Raw genomic sequence first — 25,237 nt, forward strand, 5'->3', positions numbered from 1 at the left:
TTAAAATAAATAAATAAAGAATGTAACTCAATTTGTAAGTTGCTATAATTTGAACTACAAGTTCATGATGGAGTCAATAGAGACTTGGAAGCTAGTTGAGCAGCTGAGGCAGGAAGAATTTCGAGGAAAAGGAGAAAGGGGAAAAACCATAACGAGCCGCAGTTAAGAATCTGGGGTCTCTAGCCCCATGACACATTGTTCTAGAGCAGTCCCGCAGGGAGATGGGATGCAGAAGGTGAGTAATAGTCGTACATAACAGCATGACAGGAGCCAGCAATAGGTTTCGAGCCTTTCTACCACCTAACAATGAAAAAAACAAGTCGGGAATGCGGAAACTGGACGCTGTTTTTAATTCCAGCCTATGCTACCAAACAATTTCATGATTCTAAGATGAATGGAGGATCGACTGGAGAAAGTTTGGTCAGGTAATTAAGAACAAACTCTCCGGTGTGCAAATTGGTAGGATTGGCACGACAGACGAACTGGAGTCAAAGGTCGGGGCTCTGGAGAAGGCATTTGATACTGCCTTCAAAGTCTCGTGCCCTGCTAAATACAGCAAAAAGACCCTGCCACCGTGGTGGAACAAAGATCTCTCTAGTCTCAGGAAGCTGACCAGAGAAATCTTCAACATCTGCTACAGGCAAAAATGCTGGCAGCCATACAAGGACTGCCTAAAGAAGTACAAGTCGGCCATCAGGACCGCCAAGAGGCCGTCTTGGCTAGACTATTGTCAGAACATTGGAAGCACTAGTGAATCCGCGAGGCTCAATAAGATTCTGTGCAAGGAGTCCATCCTTCCTTAAAAAGTCGGAAGGCTCCTGGACGGAATCTTCTAGCGAAACCTTGGAGCTGCTGGTGCAAATGCACTTTCCCTCCAGCGAGGAGGACTGTGAGGCAGAACCTCGCTTGGAAGGTTTGCGGCAACCCCAGCTGTGTGAGACTATCAAATCGGTAATTACCGGGGATAGGATTAGCTGGGCTATAAACAGCTTCTCCGCACACAAATCTCAAGGCCCAGATGGCATAATGCCAGTCATGCTGCAGAAGCAGCAGGAAAGGATTGTGCCGTGGCTTGTGGAGATTTACAGGAGCTGCATCACTTTAGGATACGTACCGCAGCACTGGAGGCGCGCACTGGTGGTGTTCATACCGAAAGCTGGCAGGCGCGGTCATGAGTCCGCGAAGGACTTTCGGCCAATCAGCCTGACCTCTTTCATGCTGAAGACCCTAGAACGCATCCTGGACATTCACTTAATGACGATTATGGAGAGAACGCCTTTCTCTAAGTCCCAACATGCCTACCTCAAAGGAAAATGCACAGAAACCGCTCTCCACGAGGTGATTGGCACGGTTGAGTGGTCGCTGCAGTACAAGCAGTATATCCTTGCTGCCTTCTTGGATATAGAAGGAGCTTTCAACAACGTCAGTACCAACGCCATCAAGGAAGCCTTGACCGGTATTGGATTGGAGGGGTATCTCACGCATTGGATTATATCCATGCTGAGTACCAGGGTAATCCAGTCCGATCTGGGAGGCAACCACTTGACCAGAGCTGTGAACAGAGGCACGCCCCAGGGTGGTGCCATCTCACCGGTGCTCTGGTTAATAGTACTGGACAAAATTTTACGTATATTGGACAGCAGCGGGGTGAAGGTGGTCCATATGCCGACGACTTGGTGATATTAGTATCAGGGATTTTTCTGTCCATTAAAAACGACATCATGGAACGAGCGTTGCGAAAGGTGTGCCTGCGGGCCGCAAGATGCGGACTCAGCATAAACCCAACCAAAACGCAACTGATGCTATTCAACACCAAGACAAGGATACCTGAATTCCATCTACCACGGCTGAATGAACAAAGATTGGTTCTTTCCTCTAATGTAAAGTATCTGGGTGTAATCCTGGATCCTAAGCTAAATTGGAGGTTGAACATAGAACTGAGGGTTAAGAAGGCCTGTATAGCCTTCTATGCTTGTAAGAGAACCTTTGCAAAGAAATGCGGTCTTCGGCCGAGGATAGTTCTCTGGATGTGCACCGCTGTGGTGCGTCCGATCCTGACGTACGGCTCTATTGTATGGTGGCAGGCTTTAAAGAAGAAATACAATAGAACGAAGCTTAATAGGATTCAAAGAACCGCGTGTGCAGGTGCTACTGGGGCTCTGCAGTCCTGCCCGGCAGATGCTCTCAATGTACTCCTGCATCTCCTCCCCCTAGACCTCCACATCAAATATGTTGCAGCGTGCAGTGCCGTCAGACTACGTGAGTCCGGATGCTGGGCAGCGAAGTCCTACGGCCACAGCAACATCCTAGATGAAATACCTCGAGAAATTTGGGAATCCCCCACAGACTATGTCACACGCAAGCTGAACTTCATGAGAAACTTTGCTGTGGACCTTCCAACCAGGGCAAAGTGGAAGACCGGCGGCGTGTTACAGGACTATGACACGGTAGTGACAAGTCGTATGGTGTCCCAGGTTTCGCCAGTGTATTCCAGGCGGAAGTACTGGCGATATTGGAAGTCTGTCGATGGCTGGAGCGTGATTCGAGCCCCAAGCGTAACATAGCCATTCTGACCGACAGCCAAGCGGCCATCAAGGCCTTGTACTCAACGACGACATCTTCCCGGGTGGTGGGGCAGTGCAGAGACGCGCTCAACCATCTGGGCGGCACGCTCAAGATCACTCTCCTCTGGGTTCCCGGGCATAGGAACATAGAGGGGAATGAGCGGGCTGACGGATTGGCCAGGCAAGGCTCTGCTCTTGGCAGTCCCTCGGTGAATACAGTCGGTATTCCGCTGGCGACTGTCGGGGGCCGAGTCTACTCGCACTACCTAGCAGTCGCGGGCCTGAGATGGCGAAGGCTTACAAGCTGTGCCAAGTCAAGGAGAATTTCGCCCGCTTATAACATAGCCCCTTCACGAGAGCTCCTGTGCCAGACGCGTGCAAATGCATTCAAGATTACAGTGGTCTGCACGGGGCACTGGCCCATAGGAGACCATGCCGCTAGGCTCGGCTTACTCTACAACTCGTATTGCCGAAGCTGCGGAGAAGGAATGGAAACCCTCATGCACTTTCTCTGCGATTGCCCAGCTCTGGCTCGAGTCAGGCTGCGAACACTGGGTAAACCATTCTTTGGGGACCTCAGCGAGATTTCTAGCTGCAGGGTCGGAGAGCTGCTTTCCTTCGTGAATGCTACGGGCTGGCTCTGAAGATCCGAGCCGGCTGGAATCTGCTTCCCTGTTTCCATAACAACAGTCACGGTGTTAGGAGTTTGTGGCATCAAAACGGCGCACCATAGTGCTAATTGGGCTCCTCGGAGCGGCCACTGATACCTACATACCTACCTAAGATGAGCTTAAGGGAGTATTATAGTCAATTACTAAAAATTATCCACTTTATTTGAATAGATCTTGGCATGAAGGGTGATTTTTTTCAGATTTTTCGGTTGGGTAGGTTCAGAGAATGAATCCCTGGAAAAAATGACTACTTTCCAGCCTCCGCCCTTCCCCCTTTTGCATTAAATGTCAGACTGAGTACAGCATTGAAAAGTACAAATCGAGACCTTTTATTTGATATAACTGTTGAAAACAGAAATTTACACCCGCTTTTTGGATGTATGGACACCCCCTCAAATTCCACATAGGATGATGTAACTCACGATATGCTTGGGTGTTCACAGTTCATCTTCCCACCAAATTTGGTGTCAATCAGTGCAATCGTTTCTAAGAAAAGTGCGTGTGATAGACAAATGGACAGACAATTGTTAGACATTCGGTATATCATAAACAGTGAATTTATCTGCAAATAATTTTCTCCCTTTCAAGTTTTCTAAATTGTATAGCAACTCATTGATTTCATGAAAAGTAAAAATGGGAATGATAAGACCATACTTTCTGATAAGATTTATTAACATTTCAGATCGAATCTGGATAATAATTTGTATCTGTGGTTGAATGGTTGTATAAAAAGTACCGATTTTGAGTGGAAGCAGATACTTTCATAATATCTGTTGATAATGGCTGTTATTTTTTTAATATTTGGGTTAGACACATATAAACGCTCTACATACATACATATTTACCGTAGCCGTACTATCTGGTTGCAGGAAATGATGCATAAAATAAGACTGCACAATAACATTGTAAAAGGTTCAGGTACTACACCCAGCGAAATAATTATATGTGCAAACAATTATTTTGAAATTGATAACAAAAGTGGTTTTATTTGATTTTGTTTATATTTTTATTGAAACAGGTTTAATATAAGAATACAAAAAATTGATTGCCCTTTTTATTCTGTTGGCTCTTTTAGTCAATATAAAGTGAAAAAATTAAGCTCCGAAGGAAATATTTATATGTGCAAAAGTAAATTAGATTATAAAAAAAATAAGAAAGATAAGCTATAAAAACAAGAATTAATATTTTAGTATTTAGTATGGTCTCCATTATTATAAACCACTTGACTTAATCTAAATGGCATAGAATTAATTAAGGAATGGAGCGTAGAATCGTCGATTTTGGCCCATTCTTCCTTGATAGCTTCTTTGAGGTCCTTGAGGGTGTCAAATTGGCGGCCATTTTTATAGACTTGCTGAGAAAGAATACTCCACAGATTCTCCACTGGATTTAAGTCTGGACTGACATCAGGCCACTCCAATAAAGGCACATTTTTGGAAGCAAAGAATTGCTTTGTAAACTTAGCAGAATGTATTGAAGCGTTGTCCTGCTGAAAAGTCCAGGACTCACCATAAATATCTTCAGCAAAGTCTAACAATACATCGTTAAGGAGTTCCACGTACATCTGCGCGTTGACTTTATGCGAAATAAAGCAAATTGGTGTCTTTCCATGGTACCCGAAACCTGCCCATACCATCAGAGATCCGCCGCTGAAATTGCGAGAGTAGCGCGTCTGTCGTGGTTGTCTGGAATCTCGCCAATACTTTTGGGAACCATCTGGTCCATCCAGATTAAACTTTTTCTCATCGCTGAAGATGACATTTCGCCACTCTTCGTGCCAAAATTTATATTTTTCAGCGAACTGGAGACGTGCCTTCTTATGGTGAGGGAAGAGTCTGGGTTTGGCACTGCGGTTTTCATATCGAACGTTACTGCTTTCATGTAAAATTTGTTGAATACGACGCCTAGTCACTTGCAGATCCAGTTCTGCTTTAATTTGTCCAGCACTCATGTTTTTGGACACAGCTAGGCGACCGATTTCCCGTTTGGTCCTATCACAAACCATGGGTTTTCTTCCACTTCGCTTGATTTTGGCATAATTTTCAGAGTCGTCCAGAAAGTTTCTAATCGTATTCCGATGGCGATTAACTCTTGCAGCAATTTCCCCAATTTTCATACCAGATTCATGAAGACCAATTACGATCCCACGCTCATTTTCCGTCAGAGTGGTTCCACGTGGCATAGTGCTTTAAAAAAAATTTTTCTGTTCGAAAAATAACTATTTTAATCTATAAATATAAATTTACCTTCTTCTTGAATTTCCTTACTGATTAAAATACTCACAAAACGTAATTACTTTCACACTGCGCGCTTCAAAACACTATCGCTATTGAAATGCACATATAAATATTTCCTTCAACAGACAGACGCCGCCGCAGGTTTTTGTTAAATAACGGTACCGCAACAGAGCGAAAATGAAAAAAACCGATTGTGTTAAGAAACTACACACATACACGAAGTTATCTGCGTACTCAATGAATAACAACAATTATTATAAAAAGAAATCATACCAAATATATTTTTGCACATATAATTCTTTCGCTGGGTGTACATGCATAGAAACTGTTGTACGACTGCTCGTTGGTAAAACAAATTCACTTTAAATATTTGCATTTCAAGGAGCAGGTGTATCAGAGACACGTTCTTTCCACCCTCGAAATCTTTTCCTTACTGTAGAGATTTACGTTTACATTCTTATCAACATCATGGGCCAAGAAAAGCACAGAATGTATTGTACATATGTATATATGTATGAGCTCGTAAATCATGCATAAATGCTTTCCATTTCCTTATTTGTTTACCCTGCACCGTGCATGATAATAGAATTCGAATTGTGTTTATAGCATTTTCTCCCAAGGAATAATACAAACAGATTTGCGGAGAAAAACTTTCAGCTGGAAGGAAAACTTTGAACGAACATATGTAGCAAGGTCAAAGAAAAAACTTGGTTTATAGCTGTTAATTGATTGTTGATCGATGCGAAGGGGCGGGTTTTCTAATAGGGTATTCTGTAGAATTGATTTGAGATAGCAATAATAAACACGAAATGGGGGTCCAGCAGTGGGCTGCAGGGTAGCTCTCCGGGAGGCCACCTATTGCTCCCCAAGCGGTTAATATGTGGCTGACCAGGAGCCAAGCTTCTCGTTTACCAAGTCCTTTATTGCGTAGTCATAATTTGAGGTGACACAAGTATTAACAGAGCACTACGGATTCAGACTCGATAGTTGAAAAATTTCGTATCCACTTCTGGGTGTTATGCAAGCCTTGCTAGTTTGTTCTGGGCAGGAGTGAAAATAGGACCTAACATCAGCAAAACAGGAAATCATGGAGGTTTTCGTCATCGCAGATATGTCAGGAATGGAGGGTCAACCATGTGTTAAGCGGTGACGGAATGACTGGGGATCATAGTCCCTAAAAGAATCCGCACAAAATGAGGATTTTCAAACATGGCTCTGTAATTGAAGTAATAAAAACTTGTTGTTTCTTTTTCGTTGGTGTGGGTATTTATTCTTGCAAATACCGATATTTCGGGAACCACTTGTTCCCTTCATCAGTGCAATCAAGTTGCAAGAACTTGCGAACAATAAGTTGGAAGAACTTGTTTGCACTGATGAAGGGAACAAGTGGTTCCCGAAATATCGGTATTTGCAAGAATAAATACCCACACCAACGAAAAAGAAACAACAAGTTTTTATTACTTCAATTAATTAATCGTTGGAAACACCACATAATTTCACTCTGATGGCTGTGTAGAGTATCCAGCAAAAAAATGAAGTGGATAACCACCTTTTAAGATGGTGTTTCCCGATGGATTTGTGGAGATTATGGAGATTGACAGAATTGAAAAGGAAGTTGTCTATTGAGGAGCGAAAGCGGGTCTGTAAGGAAAGAGTATGCAAGTAGGGAGCTTGCATCACTCTTAAATCATTTAAAGTATATGTATATGTCTTTCAGAGTTTCTGACTGAAAATCTCCTGGCTGCCTAGGCACCGTTGTTTTGGATTCCTTTCCCATGGGGTAATAGCATTTTGTCTGATACCCCATTGCCAGACAGAGGAAGGAAAATGGAAAATTGGCGAACAATAAAAATGTATATTTGGAAGCTGGAGTTAGATAGGCAGTGGAGTTTTTAAAATACTGAAATCACATGGATAACATTTGTTCAGCACAGTTCAAACGGGCCTAGAAATAATTTAGGCTACCTCATAAGGGCAGTAAGGAACAGTAGAATATTGGGATATATGAATGCCAAGGCCATGGAGGCGGGTAATTGTAGTGTACATTCCGAAAGCGGGCCAAAAGATCTTGATGGACAATTCCCTATATCTGTGTTCATCAATTTTGACGCATCCTTTCACAATACTTCCAAGCTCTCCCATGCGTCCAAGGTGTGTGGCTTATTCACTTGTCGCACCAGCTCCAGATTTGGTCTTGTCACAGAATGACTCTCCTCGATGATGTGCATCGCTGGGTCATGTGGCAAATCACGTGGCAGACACAGGTAAGATCTCCTCAACATAAGGTAGGTGAGAACGCGGCCAAATGAGGTAGAGACCCTAGGTGCCCAGCAAGTGGCCAGGAACAAAAAGCCTCTTCGCAGATGAAAGCTAAGCCAGGGAAAGTTCCAGGTAGTTCTTCGATTGAGGAATCGACATATCTGGTAGGCACCGTGATTTGCAAAAGGAGGATCTGATGCTGAAGCTAAATAAATCTAGCGAGAATACTGCGGATAGTTTGCGGTGCGAGGTGGAAGAGGTGCTAGGTGAGCAAGCGGAAGTGAAAGCTCGGAAGCAACAGATTTGAATCGATTGCAAATACTTAGACGAGGTAATATTACGTTTGGTTATCAGTGTTGCGCTAAGAGAACAATTCAACCCTAGCAGAATAGGAGAATGCGCGATAAAGAGGATGAAGAAGGGGTACGCAGGTACCAGACTGTTATTATTAGCTTTCCGGTTGAATGAGGTGTTAAACTGGTTACCGCGGGCAAGGTAAGAATAGATTGCGTCGTGTGCCGACTTAGGGAGGAAGTATTCCTCAAGAGATGCTTCGGATGCCTCGACTTCGGTCACTTTGCAGCAGTGAGCGCCATATGTTGAGCAGATGCAGGAAGTGTCGAGAAGATGAATCTCTTATCAAAGACTGCACTGACATCCAGGATCCATGTTGTGCAAAGGAAAAAAGGGAGTGGACGACGTTGCAGATAGTGGCAGGTGTCCGGCATATAGGAGGGAGCTGAATCCTAGAACCTTAGCCCCTCAAACCTTTGTTGAGTCGACTATGAACAAAGTGGTAATCTCTGAACATTAGGTGGTAATCTCGGAACCTTAGGTGGTAATCTCTGAACTTTATGGAAATTACGGTGCTGCAAATCCTGCTTGAAATCTTTGTGGAGTTTGACATCATATTAGCCACGTTGGATGCATGCATGGGATTGTATGGTGGGTGAGTAAACACTACACACCAGGCCATCTTTCCCGACATCAGAAACAGGGGATGGGAGAGCCGTGTGAGCAACAGAAGTAGAAAAATCCAGGAGCTTTCAAGGGAGCAATATTCCCGGTGGCTTAAGAAGAAGGTATCGACCTGATGGTTCTGGAAAAAGTGAGCCAGATATGTCTGTGTCTCCGAAGTAGATTGCTAAAGTCAAGTCCGCATAATTCATAAGCACATTTGAATCGTGCATGGTGGAATGAGTGCCTCCCATTCAGTGGAAAGGGTCGAGGTTGCTATCGAAGCCCGAAAAACCACTTGGCGTACTCTCTTCACATCGCCCTATCTGCCTCTTAGACACTGCTGAAGAGGGTAAAATAGGAAAGGCTGCTTCCTTTCGTCGAGCTAGCGGGTGGTCTATCGGAGCGGCTGTATGGGTTTAGCAGACCGCGATCCTTAGTCGATGCAATAGTAACGGTCATGGGCCTGGCTGGGGAGGCATTGGTAAGTGGTAATTGCTGCGTAGTGACGCTGGATGTCAGGAATGCCTTTTGATCAGCTGGGGTTAAGGGTACCCGGGCTAAACTGGGGGTCCCTTGTTTCTTAGCTCGGATAATCGAGAGTTACCTCTTGGAGATTGTCCTTTGGTACGAGAGGGACAGCGAGTTGTAGGAATATGTTGTGAGAGCAGGTGTACTCCAAGGATCTGAATTGGGACCCCTGCTATGGAATATAATGTATGACGGACTACTCGGCCTCCCTGTGTCAAAGGAGGCAACGTTGATTGGTTTTGCAGACAACCTGGCAAGGGTAGTAGTTGCGAAACACTCTTAGGAGGCGGAATTATATGAAAGTGAAACCATCCATGCCACCAAAGCATGGCGCCAAATGGTAAAACTAATCCTTAGGCGGTGCTTATTACCAATACTGTGATTATCCGAGTTGGTAATCGCGAGGTCGTATCAAAATCGTTAGATACGTGAAGGTAATGATCGATGCCAAATTGAGCTTCGAAGGGCGTCTGAACTACGTACACGAAAAGGCAGCAAAGACAAGCTAATCTCTAGGAAAGATTATCCCTAATATTGGAGGGCCAAAATCTAGTTGTCGACTGCTTATTGCAGGGGTGGTGAAATCCATCCTGCTATACACTGGGCAACACGGTGAACCAGAGATGGGTAAATTCGGCATACCGGCTAATCGGGCTAAGGGTTTGCAGTGCATATAGGACAGTACCCAGCAAGGCAGTGTGTGTCATCGCGGGGATGATTCCCTTGGATCTTCTAGCAAATGAGGCACACTATGTTCACTGGAGATGGAGGGCGAATCCGGCCGAAGTGACTGCGGACTTCAGAAAAGCCACTATGAAGGAGCTGTACAGGAGATGACAGAAACGATGGAATAATTCTGAAAAGGCCGTTGAACCCATACACTGATCCTGTATATTAACAGATGTGTCGAGCGAAAGCACGGAGAATTGAATTACCACTTAAAGAGCTCCTCACGGGACAGTGCGGATACAGGAAATACTTGCATCGCTTCGGATTGGATGAGTACCCAGACTGTCCCGAAAGCGCCCCTGCACCCGAGGATCCGGTTCCATTGTCTGAGATTCACGATTGAAAAAGGGAGGTTGAGCGACGCTCTCAACGTAGTTATCGGACCTCGTGGAGGATATACTGAAATCAGAAGCAAATTGAAGCGCGACAAACAGAACAGAAGCGATACAGAAAACGCCACGGACTCGTAACTTAGTCATGCTGGTGTAAACGAGAGTCTTCCCCGCGAAGTAATACTTCACGACGTCCCCGCGGGGATATGGGCGGAGAGGTGCGAGTGGCTTTTATGGGTGAAAATCCAACACATAGCTTCATCCTGGCGCATTAGCGCATTTGGAAAATTTTTACCTCAACCCATAATGAAAATGATGCTAGGCTGAAATACCAAGGGGCACAATAGTTCTTCTAGGAGGCATGAAATTTCGCTTGATGGCATGATTGTTACTATAGTGAATCAATATTGTTTAATTGTTGAACACGAAATGAAAAGAATCAGATCAACCACATGACGGTTCAATATGAATTCAGAAACTGTCTTTTGGATGTCGTAGCAGAAAGGATGCTGACATCGGCCTCAACGGAGACCATCATCTGATCATGATACTAACCCTAAAAATCATTATCCGGTACAATAGTAATAATCGTTTTTTAAGGCTACGAGTTTCCCTCGAAGAAGATTGCCACGAAAACGTTCTATTCAGGCAAAACTGTAGAAAGATAAAATAATATTGGTGGAGGTAGTTAGGTAGAAGCAATTATTGTGAATAATTAGCAAAGCTCAATAGACTGAAATGAACCATCATTTCCATTCTTACATCCCCTAAATTCAGATTTATGAAGTAGATTTCTCTTTCCAATGCTTCCTCAGCATTAGTAAAAACTGAATTGCTTTTAAAATTCTCTGATTTCCTTCTACAAGGCTGAGAAGACCCAAAACAGATAAGCATGATTCTGAAAACGGATATGACTACACATTTAAAATAATGATGGGAAGTATCTCAAATTTTGGGCATATTTCGTAATACGGAGCGAATTGAAAACAAAACAGACCAATCCACTTGACACCCTTGCACAAGGGGATGATGAGGGAATTTCCATTTAAAATAAATGGGGCACTAAAACCAAATTGATTGATTACAGACGATGATGTTGACGAAATTATTTATCGCTTTGACGATACACCACCTGATGCGAATTCTCCCTTTTATGAAGTTGGGTAATGGATCCATGATGCCAGCAATCAACCACCACTCAATCAGGCTTCGAGCAGCATTCATGGTAATGAGAATTTTATGCAAATAACGTGTAAGTGAATGCGACATTTAACGAAAATGTGAATTTCATGTCTCTAGAGTATAATATTTGAGGGGCGGATGTTGAAGTTACATTAAATGATATGCATATACCAATTTGACGAAATTTACTCTCAAAACACTTTTAAATGAAGCTCAACACATGATAAGTGAGTTATGGTCTTATCAGAACAGGAAAAGTTGTTACTATCGTTAATTGGTTTTTCTTGGCTATCCAGTTTCGAATTCGTCGACCCACTATGTATGCAACAATGAAGAACCTTATCTCAACTTAGAGTGCCATATTTTACATTAGAGTCAATAGTTCCTACTGCGACATTCTTCTTAATTCTACCGACTGAAGTGGCCAGACTGCACTTGACATAATGACACTAATTAACATATACCTCAATGCAACACCTTCTAATCAAGGTAATCGCGCTTCACGGAACAATAAACCATCTAACAACAAATTACAAAAGAATAACAATAAATAATTCATTTTCTGATAAATCATCAATTTATGAAGAAGATGAAGTCATCTAGGGAAAAGCTGTCTCTCCTTATATGGTCCCCGAGTAATAAAAAACCTTTTACAGAAAATTTCAAGCAATCTTGTGTCTCATTAGTAAGTAAGTATCTGGAAGCCAGTGTTAGACTCGAGCGATCTTTATAGTTGCCACCAAATCCACCCACACTTCCTCCGTTTTATAACTCAGAGAAAAGTACTTCATTCATGGGGATATAGCTCAGTGGTAGAGCATTCGACTGCAGATCGAGAGGTCCCCGGTTCAAACCCGGGTGTCCCCTGTGTGTTTCAGCACTTCTTTTTGCTATTAAACAATATTCTTTTGGTACGTCGATTTATCTGTCTGTCTATCTATTGCTAATTAATTTTTGCGATGATAGTTAATGGTTCCCAGATTTGTTGTTTGTTTTCAACGTTGAATGATAAGCAATTATAAAATAATGAAAATAGATAGCAATGTAGGTTACATGAATGGGAATGAATAGAGAGCTGAGATTGGAGATAAAAGCTAAAATAAAATTAAATGTTTCGCGGTTGCCAGTAATATACAAATTTCTCAGATACAATAGATACGAGATCTTTGAACACACGAGATCTTCTTATATAAATAAATTGAGACTCATCAATTTTTTGCATACTAGTAAGTTGAAACACAATTGCGAGTTAACTTTTAGTATCTGAGATGCGTTCACTTTAACACTATATATTATATGTACGCGATCATTACATGACATTTTAGATTGCTCAGAGAAATATTAATACTATAATATTTTTGAGAATAATGAGATTTGGATCAAATTTTCCAGTATTGCCTATATTAAGCTCCACACTATCAACTTTCATGTACACTTGTGTCGCCCTCCAGTTTGACTTTTCTAGAAACTAGTGATCTTGTCCTCTCTAATCTTCCTGTGCATTGCCTTTCCCAATCCCGCCATGCCCCTCCTTATGTTGCCCCTGACGCACATCATCCTGCTCTCGAGTCCGATGCTCATATATCCAGACTCCACTCTCCTATCGCGCGCAAGTCTACTACAGTCAACTTTCGTAAGGCGAACTTCGAAGGTCTGAACCCAACCCTGGCGGCAGTCAACTGGGTTCCTCTCCCCTCTCTATTAACGTGTAACAAAGCACTCAACACCTTCTATACCATTTTATCTTATCTTATCTTCTTCCTTGTTACATCCCCTCCTCTCCTAAGTGCTTACCCTCTTACCTTGTCTGGTTCACCACTGAGTCCACAAAAATCACACTTGAAGATTTCAACAGTCAAGTAGGGACGGAACCCGTATTCAGGCAACACGTCGGCTCCCATAGCTTACATAGGGAAAACAATGCCAACGGACTGCGGATTATTCAGTTAGCAGTATTGCACGAAATAGTTGTTAGAAGTATCTGGTTTGCACGCAAAATAGTCCACACAAATACGTGGGCCTCTCCAGACGGGACCACTTTCAACTAAATTCACCCCGTGTTTATCGAACCTCGTCACCTCTCAGCCTTGATGAATGTCAGAACATATATGGGCCAATATAGACTCGGATCACTTCTCGTTGACATGGTGCTAACCGCTCCAATAATAACACCACCTACAACCTCCTCTGACAATCAGGTGAGAGTGAATACTAAAGACATTCACAGCAAAGCCCTTCGTAATACCTATAAGGAGGAAATGGATGCTACAATAACCACAGCTAACAGATGTCTTGGAGATGGAGCACCAAAAAATGATCTTCACAACCAACTAAAGAACGTTATCATTGATACGGTCACAAACATACTTGGCCGCAGCCCCAAGAAATTCGGAACGGCTGGTTCGACGATGAATGTAAGCTAGCAATGGAATGGAAGAAAGCTGCATACCTATCACGAACTCCGTCGAACGGAAAAGCGACTTCACAGGCGGAAAACGGAAGCCTGGAACAACCAACAGGTCTGTGAACTCGAAAAGTACAGGGAGTAACCGCACCAGGCGCGCAAGTTTTACCAACAAGTCAGCAAGATGAAGCCTCATACACCTCGATACTCATCCTACCGCGACAAATAGGAAAATTTGATTTCCGACAGAATGGACATATTGGAGTGATGGGTTGAGTACTTTGATGAACTGCTCAACAACCAAAATATCGGCTATTTGGAGGTCCCGCCAACTGAAGACGACGGACAAATACTGTCACCACCAAGTATAGAAGAAACAGTCTGTGCAATCTCCCGGCCTAAAAACCATAACTCGCCAGAAGTCAATGGAATTACAGCCGAATTGGTTAAATATGGAGGCGACCAATTACACCAAGCAGTTCATCAACTGATGCTCAAGGTGTGGGACAGCGTATCAATGCCTGACGACTACCAACGGGGCATTATCTGTCCCATACATAAAAAGGGAGATATCACGCAGTGCAGCAATTATAGAGGTATCACCTTGCTGAGTACCATCTATAAGATATTCTCCATTATCTTACTAGGCCAGATAGCCCCATACGCCCAGAACATCATTGACCCATACCAAGGAGGCTTCACTCCAGGCAACTCAGCGACAGATCAGATTTTCTCCCTGCGACATGTGATGGAAAAACTGTTGGAATATGATCATCAGTTGCGCCATCTTTTCATTGACTTTAATGCCGTCTATGACGATATAGCCAGGACTGCACATTAATGAAGGCAAGACGAAATACAGTACGTCAGCGCCAAAATCCAAAGAACGAATAACATCGAATCAGATTGATCAAACGAAAACAGAAAAGATGGGAGACTAAAACTTTGAGACCGTTGAAAATTTCTCGTATCTAGGGTGGAAAATCACAACCGATAACAGCTATGACAATGAAATCCCCACACGGTTGTTCGCTGCCATCATCATCATCAACGCCGCAACAACCGGTATCCGGTCTAGGCCTGCCTTAATAAGGAACTCCAGACATCCCGGTTTTGCGCCGAAGTACACCAATTCGATATCCCTAAAAGCTGTCTGGCGTCTTAACCTACGCCATGGCTCCATCTCAGGCAGGATCTGCCTCGTCTTCTTTTTCTACCGTAAATATTGCCCTTATAGACTTTCAGGGTAACCTATTAAGCCGGATTTTATCCACAACTGGACGGTCATGGTATCGCTTGTAGATTTCGTCATTGTGTAGGCTACGGAATCGTCCATCCTCATGTAAGGGGTCAAAAATTCTTTGGAGGATTTTTCTCTCGAACGCGGCCAAGAGTTCGCAAGAGTTGGCTGGCAACAGAGCCTATTTCAGTTTACAAAATTTGTTTCGCTCGAAACGTCTTACCATACTACTATACAGGACTATGATCTTGGCAGTCCTTATATATTCCTCGGAGACCTGGATTCTTAGCAAAAAAATTGAAGAACCCTCCGGAGAATTTTTGGCCCCTACATGAGGATGAACGATTCCATAGCCTACATAACGACGAAATCTAGGGGCAATACCACGATCATTTGGTTATGAATAAAATCCCGGGCAACAGGTTACGGTGGGCATGTCACCTAAGCAGTATGGATGAGGAGACCGTGAGGATGAAAAAGAAGATGAGGCAAACCCTGCCTGAGATGGAGTGATGGTGTAGGTCAGGACGCCAGACAGGTTTTAGGGATATCGAATTGCTGGACGTCGGTGCAAAATCGGGATGTCTGGAGCTCCTTATTAAGCAGGGCTAGACCGGGTATCGGCTGTTGCGCCGTTGATGATGATGAAGAAGACGTTCTTATTTTCTAGAACTTATGTGGACTTAGTTTTTTAAAAACTCTGCGTTCCTCGGTCAAACCCTTAATACATAAGTCCAGAAACGAATATCTGACCAGTGTAGAAGACCCGCTAAAGTGCAGAAACATCAAACTTTTCTGGTCCCACGTTCGCAACTCCCGCCCCGCACCGCCTACCATTCCCTTCTTACAACCCTTCTTGCCCAACACCTAATTGGCAAACTTGATGCCAAAGTCGGCCCCATTTCCGATGGTTTTCCAAACTTCTATTTGCTTAAAACTGGTCAGTCCATCTCCCTTCCCCTATCCCTTATTGTCAACAAAAGCCAAAAAACCGAGGGAGTGATCTTTGCACCTCTTCAGTTTATCATGGATAAGAAATCTACTATTAACGCCCCTCACGGGTCCAATGAAAGTCTAACAATTACCTACAAGCTCTTTCATGAAGCGGTATACAGTGGCGAAATTATGGCTGCTTCCAGAAACTCTATTCCCTTGACCAAGGTAACTATAAAATTCTTTTTGTAACGGCATACGATACACTGCAGTTCTTCCACTTGTTAGGATACCGGACTTCCACCGCATCGTGCTCATCGCTGCTTGTATTGATGAACAGAACTATCAACTCTTTGTGATCATAATCTGCCCCCACATTTTCTCAATCGGTCAGGTATTGGAATATTCTTTTGGGGCTTGACAAACAAATTAATCTACGACAGAGGTAAAGACATTTTTTATGATGACCCAGTGCTATTTGTATCGTTTGCACAGTTTGCACAGTAAGAAAATGTTCCCGCATTTGGATTACAACCGGATCGTGGAAACGCAAGCGAAGAGGCGAGCATTCTGGGGGCTTTCGATACCATTTTCAAGGAACGTGGGCACATTGCAGAATCACTAGAGGTTTAATAGCCAGAAGTCATAGCCGTGAGGTCAGTGGCCAGCCCCAACCCGACCTTGTGGAGATTATAAACGGCTGAATGCTCAGACTACTGCAGACCGATACCACATTCTACTCATCCAGACTTTATTCACTATTTGACAAACTGTCTTGTTTTTTCGACCTTGGATCTCGCCCCTGTAGCTCCAGAAGATTTTCCAAAGATTTTCCAAGTTGCACACCTTTGGACTCTTTGGTTGACTGGCCTGTGCAATCCAGCTCAAAACTTCTAGAGATTCATTCACTTTGTCCTGTGAAACTTGGACTTTTTTTCGTCTACTTGGATAACGTTGTGGACACATCTTCCACTGTATCTCGAGTGCATTTTTCAAAGTCTTCTTGATAATAGCCTAATTCTTAACGTTAAAAAGTACAGATTTCTTCAGCAATAGATAAAATTTCTTAGCCATTCCATTAACTCTGACAGCTTACAACTCGACCCAGACAAGGTGCAAGTGATCGCGAGCTTTCCGCTGCCAAAGATGGTCAAAGACCTTAGAAGGTTCGTTTCCTGCCCAAAACTGCTCACCACCAGGAATTACTTATTGCCTTACTGACTAATCCTAAGACCAAAGATTCGCGGGAAGTTGTGGAGTCTACAGAAACCGTCCAAGCGTTTGAAACCACCAAGCAACTGCTAGTAGGTACTATACGTTTCGCATTTCCTCAACAAGATGCACAGACATTGCAGTAGTTGGCAATATTTCGTTTTCTTCTCAAAAGTGTTGAATCCCGCTCAACGGAATTACAGCGCCTATGATCGGGAATTACTAGCCGCGTATCTGATCATCAAGTACTTCCATTTCTCCCTTGAAGGCAGGCCATTCACTCTGTTCACGGACCGTAAGACTCTAGCTTTCGCCTTAAGGCAGAAACCCGACAAAGAGTCCCCTTGACAATTTCGACACTTAACTTTCATCGGACATTCAACCTGCACCCGATAAAGACAACTTAAACGTTGATGCCTTGTCTCGGATTTATGAGATCGACATCCCAGCCACAGTCGCTTTTTCGGCGTTCGCTGTGGGCCAGAAGAACGATGCACATTTTCATAGCCTGCAATTGGACTCCAAACACAAGTTTGAGGAGTTCCATATCTTTGGCCCACCTTGTTCTATCTACTGCGAGATCTCCGAAAAGGGCCCTACGCCATATATATCCCGGCCGCTTTCTACCAGGAAGAATTTTATTCCGTGCACGATCTGGCGCACCTTGGCATTCGGACAATGAACCGGCTAGTCTCCAGCAAATATTTCCGGCTGTGCATGAACAATGACGTTATTTATGGAGCCTGAGAGTGCATCGCATGCCAAAGGTGTAAGGTCACTAGGCATGCTAGGAATTAGGTGTATCCCCTATGTCAACTAAGCGCTTCCACACCATACGTCTCAACATTGTAGACCCTTTGCGAGATTCGCTTGTCTACAAGTATTGTCTTACGATCATTGATCGATTTGCGTGGTGGTCTGAGGCACCACCTCTGAAGGACATCACAGCACACTCATGTGCTGAGGCCCTCTATCCACAGTGGATTCCGCGCTTTGGTATTCTCGCCGTAATCATTACAGACCAGTGAATGTAATTCGAATCCATTCTTTTCTCAGAGCTCGGAAAGCTCCTTGGATTCAGACGCCAGCGAACAACCGCATATCATCCACAATTCGATGGAATGCTACAGCCGTCCGCAAAGAGTTTGCTGCCAGCCCTGCTGATCTGGTGCACGAGAAGAATTGACGATTACCCGTCAACCTGGTCCTCGACAAGAAAGACGGGATTGGAGACATTGGATTGTTGCGCTTGCTAGCGGTCCCCACCCATGGAGAGCCGTTCTGGTGTGGACTTATACCATTTGAAGCTACGATACGAGGGTTCCTAAAAGATCCTTGAGGGTGGGGCGCACGGATTCAGTTTGGACGTCGGTGGCAGATCCAAGACAATGTCCTTTGACAGAATGAACCCTTTCTTCCAGGAGGCAAGCGACATTGGAAGGAAGTGTGAATGCCGAGTAGGGGAGATATTCAAGTTAGGGAGAAACTGGTTCATTGGTTCATAAGCGTAGTTGATTGTTCCCCTTCAGACAATCGAGAATTGGTTTCACTCCAGTTCAGCTTGCCCGTTCGCTGGAATTGTTGAACTGTCAAAAATGGGACAAAATGGCTAGCAGTGTAGGTTTTATTTTTAATCTTTTGATTCCCTTATTTAAAGCACTGCAAGTTTTGTGTTGGCGTTGATTTTAGGTGATGTGGGATGTATATTCCCTTGCTAGGGGAGACTTTTGTAGTAGATGTTTGATACTGACAGATCAGCGTTCTTCCTTTTATGATGAATCCAATTCCCAAGCAGTGTTTAGAATGACTCGAAAGCTGCGGTCTCCCATGATGGATGCCACAGTGCCTTCGCGAAAATATGTAGTAGTTTAGGAACATATATGAGGATAGTGATTTTTTTCCGTGATGAACAAGGGTCAATTAGATTTAAGTAGTGGATAAATTCTGTTGTATCAGTTATTATCCACTTTAAGGAGACCCTAAAAGGACTTCTAAAGGAGGCACGATTTTTCCCGGCGCCCCAGAGCGGTATACGGTTCCGATGCATCAACTAAATAACATTTAATAGCTTCTCGCAAATTTCTTTGAAAGTAAGGTGCTGCAGCGTCCACTTGTGCAATATTCACTTTATTCTTCATTGCTAAGGCCACGACTGTTATCATGTGCTTATTCTGAGATGTCGCACTGAAATTAGTTCCTGCATATTGCAAAAATCTTTGACCATGAGTTTGGTGCTACCGTGAGCCATTGACTGGCGTTAGGTGCACGCAGAGATGCTACCGTCTGGGGTTTCAAACACCAGGCGACAGCACCTCCTCACAAATTAATTAATATTTTTTTAAGACAGCGATATCAGGGTTTGTATGGATATTCGTGCTATCTATAGATATTTTAGCCTTATATGTTCTTTTATCTAGCACTATGCTTGATCAGTGTCAATTAATCCTGTAAATAGGTAGTTGGAATTATGGCTTTTTCTTTCGTTTGTTTTTAATCAAAAGTGAGAACAATGATCCTTTGTTAAGTTATTGCGATTCAAAAGTAAATCAACAAAAATGAAAGCAATTCCTATTATTTCGAAATAACAGTTGTAAATGACAGAATATTACTTACCTAAATTCCACAGTATCATTTGCACTATCACAATACTCATTTAGCATCCAGAAGGCAATCCACTCCATCCTGTTGTCCCTTACGTCCCTTTGGTTCCATGTATTTTCTGGACAAAGCTGCTTCTTTCCACTTTTACTATTACGAAGCATGGGAGGCCGTCCTCCTAAAAAATTGTTTTTTCCAGCCACCCATTGACCGATTGGCTGTACAATATTGCCGTCGCCTTCATCGCCATTATCGCCACTGTCATCATCCTCATCAGAATCATCATCATCACTTCTCATCCCATTGAGATTGTCTTGAGCTCTGCCGCTTCCGTCGATATGATGGATACCATCATTTGCCAAATCCTTGCCGCCAACATCACTATCCCATACAATACGTTTCTGGAAATTCTCGGCTGCCCAAACAGTGCCAGTGACAAAGGACGATTTGAACCATGAAAGCGGTAGCTTGTTGCTCATCAGATGTCGTATGAATGTCCCTCGTTTCTGGTCGCCACTCAGTGTTTCCAGAAAAAAATTTTCCAAATTCAAGGATTTTGCCACGAACAAACGAACTGAAAAGGATAAAAAGAGAGAAATTGAGAAATGTAGAAATGGAAAGTTCTTAAAAGGATTTTTGCTATCTTCTAAACTGAGAAAGTGAGAGAAAAATCACGTTAAAGCTGTGTAAAGTGAAATAAATAGAATTCGCTTGTCTGAAGGAAGAAAGTTTTCAGTTTCCTTAAAGATGCCTCTTGTTCAGAATTTGCTAGAAAGTTATATAAGAAGAACCACCTTCAAACTTTGCTGAATTCCTTGTTTGTTATTATCATATGAAGGCACGGAGAAAGTATTCTTGGGAAATATCGTTTTGGCGCTGGTGAAAATTCTTGAAGGAAAGCATCGGAGACAGATTGGGATGCATTCAAATTCAATTCAATCAAATTTGAACACGTAAATCAGGAACTCTCGCCCAGAACTCTTCATGAAGACATTGAAACATGGCGGATCATTATTACATAGTCAGACCTACTTTTGAAACAGATATTCCATATAGGGCAGTTCTTGATTGTTACACTAACTGATTGAGAGAGTTAATTTGACTGTAAATCTGCACTCCTGAAAAGCATGTTCGAAAATTCAGTAATTAGTCTCAACTTATATATGGTTGCTCTCACTCATTGGTGGGATATAGTCCGTCAACCACACTGACGCGCCATCGCTTGCGGTTACTTGCAATGCGCCTTAGCAACCCTCAAGACTTCCCGAGACGGTTGCACTCCTTGCCTACTATTCTGCCCTTGGGACGATCCACTCGTTGGACATCTTGGGAGAGTGGATTCCACTGCATGACATAGCCCGTATTGCAACTGTCGCCCCTCTTTTATGTGTGACCTATCTGTCTTCGAATCTAGGCATTTAATGCGTCGGGCAACATTTAGTTGGGTGCCGCCATCGGCAGAAACCACGCTTCCTAAATATACAAATTGATCAACATTTTCGATGCTCTGCCAATTAATGCCCGTCAGACTGAGAACATTGGTTTTGTTACAGTTTATCTTCAGTCCAACTCTACTTGTTGTTCTTTTCAAATCCAGAGCCATTTGGCTAAGATCCATGACCCAATGAGAGAGCAACCAGATGTCATCGTCCATTGAATTTCTCCACGTCCTCTAAACAGGGCAGCATGAAGAACGTCATCGATAAAGAGACGAAATAATATCGGTAACAGAATGCAACCCTGGTGAACTCCGCTTTGGACTTCAAAATCCGCTGAGATTTTACCTCGATGCAGCATGTCAAATTAAGCGCCATCATATGTAGCTCTGATAATAGCTATTAGTTTCTCCGAAATGCCCCTTCTACGTAGAGCACTCCAGATACACTCCCTGTTCACGCTATCGAAACCTTCCTCGAAATCGATGAAGAGAGTCTCATTTTGGTTCGAATAAATTGCAATAGTTTAAGAGGCCACAAACGGATTAAAGAAAATGGTATGCTTTCAATAAAGGCAGATGCACTCAATACTCTTTTGGCATAATTTGGTTTAAATTGGTATTTTTGTGTTTATGAAACAGTTTTACTGATCAATGATTGAGTTTCTGGAAACAATTTGAAGAGTCGGAATTTAGTCTTGTAAATTTGCATTGACGCTTACTATTTCGAATGATAACAAGGGCTTTAATGCAATCTGGCGATTATACCCAACTTTGGCCTTCATAGCTAGGCCCTTACGTATACGGTTTCCACGTCTTTACAGCCCTTTCTCCGCTCTGACATCAATTACTTCCACAATCGTACAAACTTCCAGTCCACTTGCCATGAAAGACATAGCATGCGGCAAAATCAAGTGAAGCAAGTCGTTCATCTTAGTGACATTATAACATAGAACCCTTCTAGCGTCCCTTATATGAATAAGGAACTGAATGGAGAGGTTATATCTTAAAGAAAGACAAGCCTTCCAACTCTGTGGTTTTCTTCTACAACGGTACCGCCCGATGTGGTTTTTGACCTATTGAAGTCTTGAGCTTGGTGAGTTAAACTGGGTCTCCAATTGGAGTTGAAAAGAGCTAGGATGCGGCTAATATGATCCGTATCCTGTGGGCAAGAATTCAACCAATCACTAGTTGCTACTGCAGTTCGCTGCGGAGGTAAAATTGGATCTAGTGCTCTAGCGAATAGTTCCGAAAGGACGATCCAGGTGGGTTCGCGATGACATCTGCCTCATGGTTCTCCCCCAAAGCTAAGGGGGCGGATTTGTCTAGATTCACTGTTTAGAGGTAATATTTTCTAGTATACATCTAACATCGAATGATACTATGATACTATTCAGCGCAGGCTTGAACCTCTGGAGGACACTGACTTGGAGTGGTGGACACTGTCTTCAAGTGGTGAATCCAGGTTTAGGGTGACTTGAATGCCAGGACACTTGAATGGGGCACGTCCTACCCAGGAAGAGCAGGATTCGCGAAATGGCGGCGAAAACAGGAGAAAAACAGAATAGATTTCGGCAAGCGATCATCAATACATCGCGTTCCAATCGGTGACACAACCTCTCAGTGTGCACAAGCCTGGTGTTCTTACTGTGCATGGAATGTCGAGAAGGTGAACATCGTGAGATTCGACGGAGTTCTTATCACAGGCAGAGCCACGCAGGAGGATACTTCAGGGGGTGGTAGCAATGGAACTGACACTGCCGTAAGTTCAGTTTTGAAGCTGGTAATGACAATCTGCGAGGTGTCCATTTTCCGGACGGCGTCCCGATGTAGCAGAATTTCTAAACACAGGGTTTAAACGGCAGGAGACATGTAGCATAAATACAGTGTACTGATCAGCCAAGAGGATACCCCACAGAATGGTAAATAGAAGCAACACTTCCCACTAGAAAGACTTACCCGACGAAGTGAACCGAAAAAACTCTGTTATAAATTGTTCCACCAAAAATTCGCGGTCTGGAAGACGTGAGAATGTCGCTTTTTCCCTATAAAAGAATTGAAAGAAGCAGCGCTGCTATGAAAAACGAGAAAGCGCCAGGCCCCCATGGTATTCCGGCATAGGTATACAAACTGGTGTTCCAACATCGGTCAGACCTACTATTCGGCGAATTCAAAGCTTGCCTGAAAAGGAGCATTTTCTCTTCTTGTTGGAGGGCGGTGAGGCTTGCGCTGATCAGTAAAGTGAAAGCCAACTCTGGGCTGCCGTCTGCATCCGAACCATTTTGTGTGATTTGCTCTGCCGCGAAAGTGTTCAAAAAGCCGGTGACTTATCTACTATGCTACTATGCAAGTCGTGGATGGGGTTCATCACGCTGAGGCACACAGCCGTCGATCTTGACGGATAATACTTCATGTCTTCGTTAGACTGGAACACATACTAGGCACTTTTCAAAATTCATTCCATGTGTCGGACTTTTATGGATGTTGAGGATATATTTGATAGCGATCTATCAAATGCTTTTTGATATACTAGAGGGCCAGAGAAGGATAGAGGTCACGTCGGGGGTAGCATAGGAATCAATCCTAGGGTCCTTGGTCCTTGGGTGCATTGTAAGCATCTTGCGCAAGTGCAGACCAGTAACGCTTTGCAGGTAGCGTGTGTCAATCTCACTGCCGCTGATCCATGTGTGATAGTGTTTTGTTGCCTTCCTTGCCAAGGAACATAGAGCTATGTACAAGTGCAAGGGCGATAACTCAAGGGAAGTGATTGCTCGTGAAGAATACAAAATAGGTAGCAACTCTCTTGGTAAAACCAGTCAAGGGGTAGATGGACTGCAGGGCTCATTGGCAATTCAAGTCTAAGGTGAATTGACAGCATAATGAGATTGATTATTTCCATATCCATCTTTTAAGCGGGCATGGAGGTTTTCAATTTCCGCAATATTGGTAAGGCATGATTCTATGACGATGTGTTCTACAAAAGATTTTTAGATGACGTCGAGAACACCTTTTTGCCTTTTGGAAGGTGGGATGAAATTCAACAACAACTTTATGCAGACCCAGGGGGCCTCCATTCAAACAACACTTTCAGAGAGATGCTGAGGAATACCGAAAGATGGAGAATAGTTGTGCATTACCCTCGGGGTTTTATTCTTCTGAAGAAAATTGAGCTCGACCGGTGGAAAGGCCGAATGGCAAGCTCCTTAAACTAGCAGACCTGTTCTTCTCTCCCTTTTCGATGGTGGAAAAAAAATCCCTGATATGAAGGCTTCCTAGTCAAAGCTGAACTGACAAACGATTCCCGGTTAGTTCTCCGATGAGGGAAAGATGTTTAGCTGGTCGCCCAACAGCGTACCGTCGCAGGAGTCCAACGCTCTGCATGTAAACTCATTCCCTTCTCCTACCTACAAACAAAAAAAAGGAAACTAAAAACCCTCTATCGGAGACTAACACCCATGTCGTGTTTGCGGTTATCTAAAATCGACTTTCGGTCACGCTACTCCGAAGGTCGAGGTGAGGTAACATCTAACGACTTGCCTCTGCCCTTGACGAAACCGTTAGTTATCTTTCTTTCTATTGTTTAATACTTGGCCGCTTTACAAAAAGCAAGGAGTCCGTGAACCAAAAAACTGAGCATAAGTTACTCTCCATTTGGTTCGGTTCAACATCAAGTAGATGTGGACTTAGGATGCCCCATATTCCAAAGAAAAATTTAGCTTTAGCCTGGTATTGGCGGTTATAAATTGGATTTAATACGCCCCGTTATCGAGTTTGAGGTTATATAAAAAGGATTAATTTCCATCTGTTGCCACTTTCGGTCACGTTGTTCCCAGGGCAGGCGAGTTGCCTCTGCCCAAGATTAATCCGTTAGTGATCTTTCTTTCTATTATTTTATTCTGTCTGTCTGAAGAAGAAAGATGATACATTTACCGAGAATGAGGAGGACAGAGCAG

At 43.4% G+C, this 25,237-nt stretch overlaps 1 protein-coding gene and 1 non-coding gene across 7 annotated transcripts in view; one reads left to right on the forward strand and one right to left on the reverse strand.

Annotated features, from left to right (window-relative positions):
- LOC119656894 overlaps window positions 1–25,237 on the reverse strand; it is a 269,184-nt gene that overhangs the window by 115,184 nt on the left and 128,763 nt on the right. For all 6 annotated transcript variants that reach the window (XM_038063568.1, XM_038063571.1, XM_038063569.1 and 3 more), the window contains exon 3: window positions 19,865–20,423. In XM_038063568.1, the coding sequence (XP_037919496.1) occupies window positions 19,865–20,423 (559 nt within the window). The remainder of the gene's footprint in view (window positions 1–19,864; window positions 20,424–25,237) is intronic.
- Window positions 12,258–12,329, forward strand: Trnac-gca. The gene has a single exon. It is a non-coding gene; the product is annotated as a tRNA-Cys (tRNA).

The sequence above is a fragment of the Hermetia illucens genome, chromosome 5 (assembly GCF_905115235.1).
Source record: "Hermetia illucens chromosome 5, iHerIll2.2.curated.20191125, whole genome shotgun sequence".
NCBI classification, from domain to species: Eukaryota; Metazoa; Arthropoda; class Insecta; order Diptera; family Stratiomyidae; genus Hermetia; species Hermetia illucens.